This window comes from Carcharhinus amblyrhynchos, unplaced genomic scaffold (assembly GCF_965287045.1).
Source record: "Carcharhinus amblyrhynchos unplaced genomic scaffold, sCarAmb.v2.hapA scaffold_398, whole genome shotgun sequence".
NCBI lineage: Eukaryota > Metazoa > Chordata > Chondrichthyes > Carcharhiniformes > Carcharhinidae > Carcharhinus > Carcharhinus amblyrhynchos.
In genome coordinates this window covers 45999-62500 of record NW_027650138.1, presented here as the reverse complement: position 1 = coordinate 62500, position 16502 = coordinate 45999, and the positions used below count along the sequence as shown (strand labels likewise).

General features: G+C 49.9%; 1 protein-coding gene across 1 annotated transcript in view; it reads right to left on the bottom strand.

Annotated features, from left to right (window-relative positions):
- LOC145339312 (equilibrative nucleoside transporter 1-like) overlaps positions 1 to 16502 on the bottom strand; it is an 82786-nt gene that overhangs the window by 31314 nt on the left and 34970 nt on the right. Inside the window, exons 7-8 of the mRNA XM_080183738.1 lie at positions 15531 to 15631; positions 9605 to 9713 (exon numbers count right to left, since the gene is read on the bottom strand). Coding sequence (XP_080039864.1) covers positions 9605 to 9713; positions 15531 to 15631 — 210 coding nt within the window. The remainder of the gene's footprint in view (positions 1 to 9604; positions 9714 to 15530; positions 15632 to 16502) is intronic.

The following is a 16502-nucleotide window of genomic DNA, read 5'->3' as shown; positions in this document are numbered from 1 at the left end:
CCACCCTCTCCCCACTCCCTCCACCCTCTCCCCACTCCCTCCACCCTCTCCCCACTCCCTCCACCCTCTCCCCACTCCCTCCACCCTCTCCCCACTCCCTCCACCCTCTCCCCACCACCTGCACCCTCTCCCCACCCCCTGCACCCTCTCCCTCCACCCCCTCCACCCTCTCCCTCCACCCCCTCCACCCTCTCCACCCTCTCCCTCCACCCCCTCCACCCTCTCCCCATTCCCTCCACCCTCTCCCCACTCCCTCCACCCTCTCCCCACTCCCTCCACCCTCTCCCCACCCCCTCCACCCTTTCCCCACTCCCTCCACCCTCTCCCTCCATCCCCTCCACCCTCTCCCTCCACCCCCTCCACTCTCTCCCCACTCCCTCCACCCTCTCCCACCCCCTCCACCCTCTCCCCACTCCCTCCACCCTCTCCCTCCATCCCCTCCACCCTCTCCCCACTCCCTCCACCCTCTCCCCACTCCCTCCACCCTCTCCCCACTCCCTCCACCCTCTCCCCTCTCCCTCCACCCTCTCCCCACTCCCTCCACCCTCTCCCCACTCCCTCCACCCTCTCCCCACCACCTGCACCCTCTCCCCACCCCCTGCACCCTCTCCCTCCACCCCCTCCACCCTCTCCCTCCACCCCCTCCACCCCCTCCACCCTCTCCACCCTCTCCCTCCACCCCCTCCACCCTCTCCCCATTCCCTCCACCCTCTCCCCACTCCCTCCACCCTCTCCCCACCCCCTCCACCCTCTCCCTCCATCCCCTCCACCCTTTCCCCACTCCCTCCACCCTCTCCCTCCATCCCCTCCACCCTCTCCCTCCACCCCCTCCACTCTCTCCCCACTCCCTCCACCCTCTCCCTCCATCCCCTCCACCCTCTCCCCACTCCCTCTCCCCACTCCCTCCACCCTCTCCCTCCATCCCCTCCACCCTCTCCCTCCATCCCCTCCACCCTCTCCCCACTCCCTCCACCCTCTCCCCACTCCCTCCACCCTCTCCCCACCCCCTCCCCACTCCCTCCACCCTCTCCCCACCCCCTCCACCCTCTCCACCCTCTCCCCACCCCCTCCACCCTCTCCCCACCCCCTCCACTCTCTCCCCATCCCCTCCACCCTCTCCCCACTCCCTCCACCATCTCCTCACCCCCTCCACCCTCTCCCTCCATCCCCTCCCCACCCCCTCCACCCTCTCCCCACCCCCTCCACCCTCTACCCCACTCCCTCCACCCTCTCCCTCCATCCCCTCCACCCTCTCCCCACTCCCTCCACCCTCTCCCCATCCCCTCCACCCTCTCCCTCCATCCCCTCCACCCTCTCCCTCCATCCCCTCCACCCTCTCCCCACCCCCTCCACCCTCTCCCCACTCCCTCCACCCTCTCCCCATCCCCTCCACCCTCTTCCTCCATCCCCTCCACCCTCTCCCTCCATCCCCTCCACCCTCTCCCCACTCCCTCCACCCTCTCCCCACCCCCTCCACCCTCTCCCCACCCCCTCCACCCTCTCTACCCTCTCCCCACCCCCTCCACCCTCTCCCCACCCCCTCCACCCTCTCCCCACCCCCTCCACCCTCTCCCCACCCCCTCCACTCTCTCCCCATCCCCTCCACCCTCTCCCTCCATCCCCTCCACCCTCTCCCCACTCCCTCCACCCTCTCCCCACCCCCTCCACCCTCTACCCCACTCCCTCCACCCTCTCCCCACCCCCTCCACCCTCTCCCCACTCTCTCCACCCTCTCCCCACTCCCTCCACCCTCTCCCTCCATCCCCTGCACCCTCTCCCCACTCCCTCCGCCCTCTCCCTCCATCCCCTGCACCCTCTCCCCACTCCCTCCACCCTCTCCCCACCCCCTCCACCCTCTCCCCACTCTCTCCACCCTCTCCCCACTCCCTCCACCCTCTCCCTCCATCCCCTGCACCCTCTCCCCACTCCCTCCACCCTCTCCCTCCATCCCCTGCACCCTCTCCCCACTCCCTCCACCCTCTCCCCACTCCCTCTATCCTGATGATCCGGGGTTGGATCACACAAAGAATGGGATTTACCAGTCTTGGGGCAGCTGGAAAATCCCACTCTATGAACAGTATGCTTTGTATAGTACCTAAGAAACAATACTTTTCTCTACATCCCAATACATGAAACAATAATAAACCAAATCAAATCTCTGCCTCAGCTTACTGGCTGCTAAAACCCTCATCTATGCCTTTGGTATCTCTAGGCTTGACCACAAGGATGTTGCCGGGATTGAGAAGCTGAGTTACAGAGAGAGATTGAATAGGTTAGGACTTTATTCCCTGGAGCGTAGAAGAATGAGGGGAGATTTGATAGAGGTGTATAAGATTTTGATGGGTGTAGATAGAGTGAATGCAAGCAGGCTTTTTCCACAGAGGCTAGGGGAGAAAAAAAACCAGAGGACATGGGTTAAGGGTGAAAGGAGAAAAGTTTAAAGGGAATATTGGGGGGGGCTTCTTCACGCAGAGAGTGGTGGGAGTGGGGAATGAGCTGCCGGATAAAGTGGTAAATGCGGGGTCACTTTTAACATTTAAGAAAAACTTGGACAGGTTCATGGATGAGAGGGGTGTGGAGGGATATGGTCCAAGTACAGGTCAGTGGCACTAGGCAGGAAAATGGTTCAGCACAGACAAGAAGGGCCAAAAGGCCTGATTCTGAGCTGTAACGTTCGATGGTTCTATTCCATTTACACTGACAAGGCCACACACATCATTGGACTGAAGAAGGTCAAAGGGATGGGGAGGGAGTGAGGCCACACAGGGGTTAAAATTTGATCATCTCAATTCTCACAATTCCCATTTCATTCTCCTTCTCAAATCCTTCACGTTAGCTTCAGGCTACAGTCTGTACCACCTCCTCCTGCCAGAGTTCAGGGCAATGGAAAGTTATGAATAAAGAGACACTGTTAAATTCAGCAAATGGGTAAAACTTTCCCTTCAAGCGGAGAAGTGTGAAGTCACCCAGTTTGGATCGGAGACATTTCCTGCATGTACACAAAAAGCCAACCAGTAAATACAAAAGCCAATTGAAAAGGTCAAAGGAATGTTGGCCTTAACTCAAGAGAGCTGGAATTTGAAGTTGTGTGCTGGTTGTATAAGGTGTTTGTATTTATTGTTACCTCATGTTATTGAGTTTTACTGGCCTTTTACCCTGCTCTCTGGCAACATACAAAACCCAGGAGACAATAAATAAACTAGTTCACAAAATTAAAGTCCTAGAAAGAGAGAGGATAGGAGCAGGAGGAGGCCATTCATCACCATCATGGCTGATTGTCCAACTCAAGAGCCTAATTCTGCTTTCTCCCCATAACCCCATTCACCCCAAGTGCTATATCCAGCTGCCTCTTGAATACGTTCAATGTTTTGTCATCAACTACTTCCTGTGGTAATGAATTCCACAGGCTCACCACTCTTTGGGTGAAGAAATGTCCCCTCACCTCCATCCTAAATGGTTTACCCTGAATCCTCAGTTCTGGACTCCCCCACCATCAGGAACATCCTCCCTGCATCTCCCCTGTCTAGTCCTGTTAGAATTTTATAACTCTCTATGAGATCCCCTTTTGTTCATCTGAACTCCTGTGAAAACAATCCTAACCTGGTCAATCTCCCCTCATATATCAGTCCCACCATCCCTGGAATCCGCCTGGTAAACTTTCGCTGCACTCCCTCTGAAAGCAAGAACATCCTGCCTCAGAAAAGGAGACTGAAACTGTACACAATACTCTAGGTGTGGCCTCACCAAGGCCCCTGTATAACTGCAACAACACATCCCTGCTCCTGTAATCGAAACCTCTCACAATGAAGGCCAACATACCATTTACCTTCTTTACCGCCTGCTGTACCTGCCTGCTTACCTTCAGTGACTGGTGCACAAGGACACCCAGATCCCTCTGCACACTCCCCTCTCCCAATTTACACCCATTCAGGTAGTAATCTGCTGCCTTGTTTTTGCTTCCAAAGTGAATAACCTCACATTTATCCAAATTATGCTGCATCTGCCATTGATTTACCCACTCACCCAACCTGTCCAGATCATTCTGAAGGATCTCTGCATCCTTGTCACAGTTCACCACCCCCCCCCCCCACCCAACTTGGTATCATCTACAAACTTGGAATTAAAGGATAAATGGAAACAGGGATACCAATTAGCTCAAAGGAAGTTAATACCAATGTTCCCCAAGACACAATATAGGTAGGGAAGGAAACAGTATTTCAGTGTTTCCCTCCCTACCTCCTTCTCTAACCAAAACAAACTCACCAAGAGGCCCACAAGCAAGGGAAAGGTGAGTTGAGATTCTTTTATCCTTTTACCTGTACAAGGGCAATATGGCAGCTAGGGCAGTGGTATGCTCCTCCTGCCAGATGTGGGAAATTGGGGAGCAATCTATTCTCCCTGATAGCTTTGTCTGTAGGAAGTGTGTCCAGTTGCAGCTCCTCACAGACTGCATTGTTTGGTTGGAGCAGCAGGTGGATGCACTGTGTAGCATACAGGAGGCACAGAGTGTAATAGATACTAGTTACAGGGAGGTGTCACACCACAGGTTCAGTCAGGTAGATGGGTGACTACCAGGAGAGGCAGGCAGGTAGTGCAGGAAGGGGGAAATCACTTTGATAGGGTTGTACTATAGGCCCCCAAATAGTCAGCAGGAAATTGAAGAGCAAATACGTAAGGAGATGACAGATAGCTCTGAGAAAAATAGGGTGGTAATAGTCAGAGATTTTAACTTTCCCATCATTGACTGGGAGAGCCATAGTATTAGAGGGTTGGATAGAGAGAAATTTGTGGAGTGTATTCAGGAAGAATTTCTCATTCAGTATGTGGATGGCCCGACTAGAGAGGGGCAAAACTTGACCTCCTCTTGGGAAATAAGGAAGGGCGGGTTACAGAAGTGTTAGTGCGGGATCACTTTGGGACCAGTGACCAGAATTCTATTGGTTTTAAGATCGCTATGGAGAATGATAGGTCCGGCCCATAAATTAATATTCTAAATTGGGGGCGAGGCCAATTTTGATGGTATCAGGCAGGAACTTTCAAAAGTTAATCGGGGGAATCTGTGGGAAGGCAAAGGGACGTCTGGTAAGTGGAAGGCTTTCAAAAGTGTGTAAACCAGGGTTCAGGGTAAGCACATTCCTCTTAGAGTGAAGGGCAAGGCTGGTAGAAGTAGGGAACCCTGGATGACTCGGGGTATTGAGGTCCTGGTCAAGGAGAAGAAAGAGGCACATGACACAATTAGGTAGCTAGGATCAAGTGAATCCCTTGAAGAGTAAAGGGGTTTAGGAGTAGAGTTAAGAGAGAAATCAGGAGGGTAAAAAGGGGACACAAGATTGTTTTGGCAGATAAGGCAAAGGAGAATCCAAAGAGCTTCTACAAATACATAAAGGGCAAAAGAGTAACAAGGGAGAGAGTCGGGCCTCTTAAGGATCAACAAGGACATCTATGTGCGGATCTACAAGAGATGGGTGAGATTCTAAATGAATATTTCTCATCAGTATTTACTGTTGAGAAAGGTCGGGGTGTTTGGGAACTTGGGGAAATAAATAGTGATGTCTTGAGGAGTGTACACATTACAGAGAAGGAGATGCTGGAAGTCTTAAAGCACATCAAGGTAGATAAATCCCTGGGACCTGATGAGGTGTATCCCAGGACACTGTGGGAGACTAGGGAGGAAATTGCGGGTCCCCTAGCTGAGATATTTGAATCATCGATAGTCACGGGTGAGGTGCCTGAAGATTGGAGAGTGGCAAATGTTGTGCCTTTGTTTAAAAAGGGCTGCAGGGAAAAGCCTGGGAACTACAGGCCAGTGAGCCTCACATCTGTGCTGGGTAAGTTGTTGGAAGGTATTTTGAGAGACAGGATCTACAGGCATTTAGAAACACAAGGACTGATTAGGGACAGTCAGCATGGCTTTGTGAGTGGAAAATCATGTCTCACAAATTTGATTGAGTTTTTTGAAGGGGTAACCAAGAAGGTAGATGAGGGCAGTGCAGTTGATGTTGTCTACATGGACTTTAGCAAGGTCTTTGATAAGGTACCACATGGTAGGTTGTTGCATAAGGTTAAATCTCACGGGATCCAGGGTGAGGGATCTAAATGGATACAAAATTGGCTTCTTGACAGAAGGTGGTTGTAGAGAGTTGTTTTTCAAACTGGAGGCCTGTGACCAGTGGTGTGCCTCAGGGATCAGTGCTAGTCCACTGTTATTTGTCATTTATATTAATGATTTGGATGAGAATATAGGGGACATGATTAGTAAGTTTGCAGATGACACCAAGATTGGTGACATAGTGGACAGTGAAGAAAGTTATCTCCAATTGCAATGGGATCTTGATCAATTGGGCCAGTGGGCTGACGAATGGCAGATGGAGTTTAATTTAGATAAATGTGAGGTGATGCATATTGGTAGATTGAACCAGGGCAGGATTTACTCAGTTAATGGTAGGGTGTTGGGGAGAGTTACAGAACAAAGAGATCTAGGGGTACAGGTTCATAGCTCCTTGAAAGTGGAGTCACAGGTGGACAGAGTGGTGAAGAAGGCATTCGGCATGCTTGGTTTCATCGGTCAGAACACTGAATACAGGAGTTGGGATGTCTTGTTGAAGTTGTACAAGACATTGGTAAGGCCACACTTGGAATGCTGTGTACAATTCTGGTCACCCTATTATAGAAAATATATTATTAAACTAGAAAGAGTGCAGAAAAGATTTACTAGGATGCTACCAAGATTTGATGGATTGAGTTATAAGGAGAGGCTGGATAGACTGGGACTTTTTTCTCTGGAGCGTAGGAGGCTGAGGGATGTAAAATAATGAGGGGCACAGATCAGCTAGATAGTCAATATCTTTTCCCCAAAGGTAGGGGAGTCTAAATCTAGAGGGCAGAGGTATAAGGTGAGAGGGGGGGCAGAGAGTGGGGGTCAATGGGTGCTATTCGAATTGGCGGATGGTGACTAGTGGAGTGCCCCAGGGGTCGGTGCTGGGGCCTCAGCTTTTTACCATTTATATAGATGATCTGGAGGAGGGAACCGAGTGTAGAGTGTCAAAATTTGCTGATGACACCAAGATTGGGGGAACGGCAAATTGTGCGGAGGGTGTGGAGAGTCTGCAGAAGGATCTAGATAGGCTGGGCGAATGGGCCAGGAAATGGCAAATGGAATTTAATGTTGGCAAGTGCGAGGTGGTCCACTTTGGTAGGAAGAATGGTAGGAAGGACTATTACTTACGGGGCGAAAAACTGCAGCAGGCGACGGTGCAGAGGGACCTCGGGGTCCTTGTGCATGAGTCGCAAAAACCCAGCCTGCAGGTGCAGCAGGTGGTCAGGAAGGTGAATGGGATGCTGGCCTTCATAGCGAGGGGGATTGAATATAAAAGTAGGGAGGTCTTGCTGCAGCTGTATAGGGCATTGGTGAGGCCGCAGCTGGAGTACTGTGTGCAGTTTTGGGCGCCGCACCTGCGCAAGGATATTTTGGCCTTGGAGGGAGTGCAGAGGAGGTTCACTAGGCTGATACCGGAGTTGAGGGGGTTGAGCTATGAGGAGAGGCTGAATAAACTAGGCTTGTACTCGTTAGAGTTTAGAAGAATGAGGGGAGATCTCATTGAGACATAAAAGATGATGAATGGGATGGATAGGATAGAGGTGGAGAGACTCTTCCCGCTCAGAAAAGACAGTAGGACTAGGGGGCACAGCCTCAAGATAAAGGGGGGGCGGTTTAGAACGGAGTTGAGGAGGAACTTCTTCACTCAAAGGGTGGTGAATCTCTGGAATTCTCTGCCCGTTGAAGTGGTGGAGGCTGCCTCGCTAAATATATTTAAGACGCGGGTTGATGGGTTTTTGATAAGAGGGGGGATTAAGGGTTATGGGGAGAAAGCGGGAAAGTGGAACGGAGCCACGACAGATCAGCCATGATCTTATTGAATGGCGGGGCAGGCTCGAAGGGCTAGATGGCCTACTCCTGCTCCTATTTCTTACGTTCTTATGTTCTAGGGGAGAGATGCAAAAGTGTCCAGAGGGGCAATTTTTTCACACAGAGGGTGGTGAGTGTCTGGAATGAGCTGCCAGAGGTATTAGTAGAGGCGGGTACAATTTTGTCTTTTAAAAAGTGTTTAGACAGTTACACGGGTAAGATGGGTAAAGAATAAAGAACAAAGAAAATTCCAGCACAGAAACAGGCCCTTCGGCCCCTCCAAGCCTGCACCAACCATGCTGCCCCACTGAATTAAAACCCTTTCCCTTCCGGGGACCATATCCCTCTATTCCCATCCTATTCATGTATTTGTCAGGACGCTCCTTAAAACTCACTATCGTATCCACTTCCACTCCCTCCCCCGGCAACGAGTTCCAGGCACCCACCACTCTCTGTGTAAAAAATCTGCCTCGTACATCTCCTTTAAACCTTACCCCTCACACCTTAAACCTGTCCCCCTGAGTAATTGACTCTTCCACCCTGGGAAAAAGCTTCTGACTATCCACTCTGTCCATGCCGCATAATCTTGTAGACTTCTATCAGGTCTCCCCTCATCCTCCATCATTCCAGTGAGAACAAAAGGGAAATGATCCAAATCTGGGCAATTGGGATTAGCTGAGGGGTTTTAAAAAAGGACAGCATGGACAAGTTGTGCCGAAGGGCCTGTTTCCCTGCTGTAAACCTCTCTGACGATGAGGTGAAAGTGAAATGAGACATTTTTGCCTCGAAGGACAAAGACGGTACGTGGTGGTAGGAATTATGTGTACAGGTAATATAAACAAAATATACTTAAATCGATTAGGATTATATTCACTGGAGTTTGGAAGAGTGAGAGGGGATCTGATAGAAACTTATAAAATTCTAACAGGGTTAGACAGGGGAGATTCAGAAAGAATGTCCCCGATGGTGGGGGGAGTCCAGAACTAGGGGTCAGAGTTTGAGGATAAGGGGGAAACCTTTTAGAACTGAGGTGAGGAGAGATTTCTTCACCCAGAGGGTGGGGAATGTGTGGAATTCACTCCCACAGAAAGTAGTTGAGAACAAAACATTGTGAGATTTCAAGACAAAATTAGGAGTAGATTTATAGCTAACGGGGTCAGGGATATGGGAGGAGGGGGAATGGGATATTGAATTCAACTGAATGTTGAGCAGGTTGGAAGAGTGGTGATGACAGGTTAGCATCCTAAAACATCAACTCTGCACAGACGCTACCAGACCTGCCTGGGATTTCCAACATTTCATCTTTTTATTACAGATTCCCAACATCTGAACTGTTTGAGATCCTGGGGTTTCATAAACAGCACAAAGGCAGTCCAAACTGTTATAAAATACTGCTTCAGCCTTTGCTCAAATACTGCCCTCAGTCATACAAAGGTCATTAGGTGATTCACAAGAATCATTCAGAGAGGTGGGACTTTAATTTGAGGAGAGGTTAGTTCCAGGACAAGGCAGAAAAAACTGGGAATGGAATTATTGGATAATTCTAGCAAAGTGCTAACGTGACAGGCCTAAAGACCTTCTCCACTTCTCTATTAGTCTGTATCCTTCCCGTCTTTGATGTTACTCTGTGCAATCAGGTGGATATTTTTCGTACGTTCCTCCCAGCAGCTCATCACCTTTCCCCACTCAGGAACTTACTCCATGTCCCATCAGCAGAAATGGTTGATTTGGCATCGACGGTTACTGCTGGGAATACTCCAATGGTAACACTGAACACCAGACACACCAGTAAGGCCATGGGCCAGATCTGTGGAGACAGAGAGGGAATATTCCCGTTAGAGGCAGCACTGAACAACTCTACAATCACACTACAGTCTGACAGGGGTGAAAAATAGGGTGACAAAGAAGGAGGCAAAAGGAGACAGGTTAGAAACAGCCTAGAGAAGATCACTCAACTGATCCTCTCCCTGGAGAGACGAAGGTTGAGAGGCGACCTGATAGAAGTTTATAAAATGTTGAGAGGAATGGATAGGGTGGATTCTCAGAGGCTATTTCCCCGGGTTGAAATGGTTGCTACGAGAGGACACAGATTTAAGGTGCGGGGAGGAAAGTACAGAAGTGATGTTAGGGGTAAGTTTTTCACTCAGAGGGTGGTGAGTGAATGGAATCGGCTGCCGTCAGTGGTGGTGGAGGCGAACTCGCTGGGGTCTTTTAAAAGACTTTTGGATGAGTATATGGGGTTTAATAGGATTGAGGGTTATAGGTAAGCCTAGTAGGTAGGGATATGATCAGCGCAACTTGTGGGCTGAAGGACCTGTTTGTGCTGTAGTTTTTCTACGTTCCATGTTACCTGGGATAGGGGGAGGGGGAGACGAGTGTTATCTTCCGAGGAAAGGTTGGACAGGCTGAGTCTGTACCTACTGGGGTTTAGGAGATTGAGAGATGATCTTACTGAAATCTATAAGATGCTGAGAGGAGTGGACAGGGGAGTGGCTCAGAGGATGTTTCCCTTTGGGGGAGAGACTAGAACTAGGGCGGGGGGTGGGGGGGGGTCACAGTTTTAAAATAAGGATCTCCCTTTCAGAGTGAGGTGAAAAGAAATCTTTTCCTTCAGAGGGTAGCCAATCTTTGGAAGTCCCCCAGTGGTGAAGGCAGGGTCCATGCATTATAGCAAAGGTAGATGGAGTATTTACTAAGACGGGAGTGAAAGTTTAATGGGTCGGCAGAATGTAGTGTTAGGACCACAATCTGATCAGCCATAATCTTTCTGTGTGATAGAGCAGGCTCAAGGGGCCAACTGGCGTACTGCTGCATGTAATTTGTATGTTAATATGTACCTATGACACAGAGAGTCCCAGAGAACAGAGAGACACAGAGAGAGCAGTCTCTGTAATGTGGGTACACCGACAGTGCTATTAGGGAGGACGTTCCAGGATTTTGACCCAATGAAGGAACAGTTGATATATTTTCAAGTCAGGAAGCTGAGAAACTTGGAGAGGAACATGCAGGTGGAGGTGTTACCAGGTATCTGCTGTTCTTGTCTTTCGAGATGGAAGTGGTGGTGGGTTTGGAAGGTGCTGCCTAAGGGGCCTTGGTGAGTTGCTGCAGTGCATCTTGTAGATGGTACACACTGCCATCACCGTGTGTCAGGGGTGGAGGGAGTGAATATTAATGGAAGGGGTAGCAGCGGGGCTGCTTTGTCCTGGGTGGTGTTGGAGCTGCACCCATCCAGGCAAGTGGGGAGTATTCCATCACACTCCTGACTTGTGCCTTGTAGATGTTGGATAGGGTTTGGGGAGTCAGGAGGTGAGTTACTCACTGCAGTATTCCCAGCCTCTGACCTACTCTTGTAGACATTGTGTTTATGTGGTGAGTCCAGTTAAATTTCTGGTCAATGGTAACTGTAAGCATGTGGACAGTAGGGGATTCAGTGATGGTAACATCACTGGGTGTCAAGGGGTGGTTAGAGTGTCTCTTATTGGTGATGGTCATTGCCACTTGTCAGCCCAAACCCGGATACTGTCCAGATCTTGTTGTATTTGAACAGGGACTGCTTCAGTCTCTGAGGAGTGGGGAATGGTGCTGAACATTGTGCATTCATCAGCGAACATCCCCACTCTGACCTTACGATGGAGGGAAGGTCATTGATGAAGCAGCTGAAGATTGTTGGGCCTAGGATACTATCCTGAGGGACTCCTGCAGAGATGTCCTGGAGCTGGGATGACTGACCCTCCAGAACCACAACCATCTTCCTATGTACCAGGTATGACTCCACCCAGCGGAGAGGTTTCCCCCGATACCCAATGATTCCAGTTTCGCTCGGGCTCCTTGATACCACACTCGGTCGAATGCAGCCTTGATATCGAGGGCTGTCACTCTGACCTCACCTCTGGAGTTCAGCTCTTTTGTCCATGTTTGAACCAAGGCTGTGATGAGGTCAGGAGCTGAGTGACCCCCTGGAGAAACCCAAACTGGGCGTCACTGAGCAGGTTATTGCTGAGCAGGTGCTGCTGGATCGTGCTGTCGATGACCCCTTCCATCACTTTACTGATGATCGAGAGTAGACTGATTGGGCAGTAATTGGCTGGGTTGGATTTGTCCTGTTTTATGTGTACAGGACATACCTGGGCAATCTTCCACATTGTTGGATAGATGCCAGTGTTGTAACTGTGCTGGAAGAGCTTGGCTAGGGGAGCAGCAGGTTCTGGAACACAAGTCTTCAGTGCTATTGTCGGAATGTTATCAGGACCCCTTCCCTTTGCAGCATCCAGTGCGTCCAACTGTTTCTTGATATCACGGGGAGCGAATGGAATTGCCTGGAGACTGAGATGTTGGGGACCACTGGAGGATGCGGAGATGGATTATCCGCTCCGTACTTCTGGCTGAAGATTGCTGTGAATACTTCAGCCTTATCTTTTACACTGACGTGCTGGGCTCCTCTGTCATTGAGGATGGGGATATTTGTGGAGTTTCCTCCTGCAGTGAGTTGTTTAATTGTCCATCACCTTTCACAGCTCGATGTGGCAGAGCTTGGATCTGATCCTTTGATTGTGGGACCCTTCGCTCTGTCTGTCATTTGCTGTTTATGCCGTTTAGCTGCAAGTATTCCTGTGTTGTAGCTTCACCAGGGGGACACCTCATTTTTCGGTATGCCTGATGCTGCTCCTGACGTGCCCTCCTGCCCCCTCCATTGATCCAGGGTTGATCCCCTGGCTTGTTGGTAATGTTTGAGTGGGGGATATTCCGGGCCATGGGGTTACAGATTGTGCTGGAATACAGCCCCGGGGCTGATGGTCCACATGGACACCCAGCCTGGAGCTATTTGAAACCTATCTCACTTTGCACAGTGGGGTGGTGAAACACAATGTGATGGAGGGGGCCTCAGTGTGAGGATGGGACAAACCCCCAGATGTCAGTAAGAAGGTTTGACGGGGGGGGGTGCTGTTTTTATTCATTCAGGGAATGTGGGTGTCACTGGCTGGAGCTGCATTTACTGCACATCCTTAGTTACCCTTGAACAGAGTATCTCAGCTATTCCAGAGAGCAGTACAGAGTTAACCACATCGCTGGGGCTCTGGAGTCACATGTAGGCCAGGCCGGGTAAGGACGGCAGATTTCCTTCCCTAGAGGACATTGGTGAACCCGATGGGTTTTTGTAACAATCGACGATGGTTTCACCGTCATTTGTAGATTCTTCATTCCAGATTTTTTTCTATTGAATTCAAATGTTACTACTGCCATGGTGGGATTCAAACCCAGGTCCCCAGAACATTCTGGATTAATAGTCTAGCGATAATAGCACTTGGCCATTGCTTTCCCTGAAAGACAGAGTTTGATGCTGATCCTGGGTGGTCCATCTGCTTCCATTCCTTTTCCCTGGCTTTGTAGTGGTTTGTTAATAGCTGAATGGCCATTTCAGAGATCAGTCAACCACAGAGCTGTGGGCCAGACACTAATTAGTCAACTTTCATTAGGCGACAGGCAACTATTGGGCTTTTTCAACCACGGTTCCATGGAGAGACCAAAAAAGAAAATGCTGAAAAATCTCAGCTGGTCTGGCAGCATCTGGAAGGTTGTCTGGACTCGAAATCTCAGACCCACTAAGATTTTCCAGCATTTTCTCTTCTGGTTTCAGATTCCAGCAACAGCAGTAATTTGCTTTTATCCCATGGTTCCACGGTCATCATTAGATCTTTCATTTCAATTGCTGTTGAGTTCAACCACGACAGATAGCAGAATTTGAACCTGTGTCACTGGAGCATTATCCTGGGTCCTTCCAGTCCAATTTGTCAATACCAGTGCATCATTAAATCACATAATAAGAACATAAGAAATAGGAGCAGGAGTAGGCCATCTAGCCCTTCGAGCCTGCCCCGCCATTCAATAAGATCATGGCTGATCTGTCGTGGCTCAGTTCCACATTCCCACCCTCTCCCCATAACCCTTAATCCCCTCTCTTATCAAAAACCCATCAACCCGCGTCTTAAAAATATTTAGCGAGGCAGCCTCCACCACTTCAACGGGCAGAGAATTCCAGAGATTCACCACCCTTTGAGTGAAGAAGTTCCTCCTCAACTCCGTTCTAAACCGCCTCCCCTTTATCTTGAGGCTGTGCCCCCTAGTCCTATTATCCTTTCTGAGCGGGAAGAGTCTCTCCACCTCTATCCTATCCATCCCATTCATCATCTTATACGTCTCAATGAGATCTCCCCTCATTCTTCTAAACTCTAACGAGTACAAGCCTAGTTTATTCAGCCTCTCCTCATAGCTCAACCCCCTCAACTCCGGCATCAGCCTAGTGAACCTCCTCTGCACTCCCTCCAAGGCCAAAATATCCTTGCGTAAGTACGGCGCCCAAAACTGCACACAGTACTCCAGCTGCAGCCTCACCAATGCGCTATACAACCGCAGCAAGACCTCCCTACTTTTATATTCAATCCCCCTCGCTATGAAGGCCAGCATCCCATTCACCTTCCTGACCACCTGCTGCACCTGCAAGCTGGGTTTTTGCGACTCATGCACAAGGACCCCGAGGTCCCTCTGCACCGTCGCCTGCTGCAGTTTTTCGCCACGTAAGTAATAATCCTTCCTACCATTCTTCCTACCAAAGTGGACCACCTCACACTTGCCAACATTAAATTCCATTTGCCATTTCCTGGCCCATTCGCCCAGCCTATCTAGATCCTTCTGCAGACTCTCCACACCCTCCGCACAATTTGCCTTTCCCCCAATCTTGGTGTCATCAGCAAATTTCGACACCCTACACTCGGTTCCCTCCTCCAGATCATCTATATAAATGGTGAATAGCTGAGGCCCCAGCACCGACCCCTGGGGCACTCCACTAGTCACCATCCGCCAATCCAAATAGCACCCATTGACCCCCACTCTCTGCCTCCTATTTGACAACCAATCCTCTATCCACGCTAACACCCTACCCCCAACTCCATGCCCCTGACCTTCTGCAACAGGTAACAGCAGAGAAAGTGAGACAGAGGAAGGCAGAAAGAGAGCCAGGGAGGGAGAGAGAGAGGGAAAGGAAGGTGGAGAGACACAGGGAGAAACAAAGCAACAGACAGAGAACAGGGAGGCGGGGGTGGGCAGGGAGGGAGGGGGACAGATAACTAGAGACAGAGGGACAGAGGAGGGAGAGCCAGACAGAGAAATAGAGTGGAGATGGAGAGGTAAGAAGTGACACAGAGAGAAACGGAGACAGAGAGAGAGAGAGAAAGAGCTTATTAAGAGAGAACTAGAGAAATAAGCAGAAAGACAGAGATACACAGGAGAGCGAGGGACAGAAATAGAGGGATAGAGTGAGTGATAGAGAAAAAACAGAGAAAGAGACAAAAAGCTGAGGGTAGAGAGAACAGAGAATAGAGAGAGGAACAAATAGAGATCGAGTGGTAGAGTGAGTGGGAGAGAGAGGAAAAGAGAAAGTAAAGTGGAGGTGCAGGGAGAGGGGGAGAGAGTGTACGGTGTGTGACTGTTCAACGCTACACCTCACAGTGAGTTACTGGAGTCCAATATCTCTCACTTTGGGAGGGGGTCAGTGTCAGAGCTGACTGCCCCTCTAATCTCTAATAGGAGCACACATCACCGAGCAGAACAGTTACTGTTGGGTATTCACCTTTCGTAAGATGGTGAAGATTGAGGACTTGCTGTCTGCCTCTGAGTTGGTGTTTTCCATTAACTGTGTAGAGGATCTCCTCTCTGCGTCAGTGACCTCATCTGGAGAAAGGAACAGACAGAGTGAAGGAGTGGGGGCTGCGGAGGATTCATCACACGAGCAGGGGGAAGGATCACTGAATCTTTACAGGCAGAAAGAGGCCATTTGGCCCATCAGATCTACACTGCCTCTCTGAAAGAGCATTCTAGCCAGTCCCACCTCCTGCCTTATTCCCCTAACCTTACACATTCTTTATTTTCATCCAACATCCAGCTGATTAACTCCACCAAACCTGCCTCAACTACCCTTTTGTGAAGTTTGCTTCAGCCATTGTCTCTGTGAAAAATAATCCTCACGTCATTTCTACTCCTGTTGCCAACGATTTGAAATCTGTGCCCTCTAATGCCTGATGAGTGGGAACAGTTTCTCACCGTTTACCCTGTCTTGAATATCTCAGTCACACCATCAAGCCTTTCTTTCTCTCCAAGGAAAACACCCTCACTTCTGTAACTAATCCTCATAGTTACACTTCTTTATACCTGTCATCATTCTGGTGAATCTCCTCTGTACTCTCTCCAACACCCTTCATCCTTTCTCAAGTAGGAAGTAAGAGTGAAAGAATAGGAGAGGAGAGTTACAGTCAGGCTGAAGGCAGGCAGGAGGGAGAGTGAGGGGACAGGAGTGTGGTCAGAGAGTCACACAGGTTTACAGCAGGGAAACAGGCCATTCGGCCTAACGTGTCCATGCCCACCCATTTTTTTAACCCTAAACTAATCCCAATTGCCTGCATTTGGCCCATATCCCTCTATACCCATCGTACCCATGTAACTGTCTAAATGCTTTTTAAAAGACAGAACTGTACTCAACTCTACTACTGCCTCAGGCAGCTTGTTCCAGACACTCACCACCCTCTGGGTGAAAAAATTGCCCCTC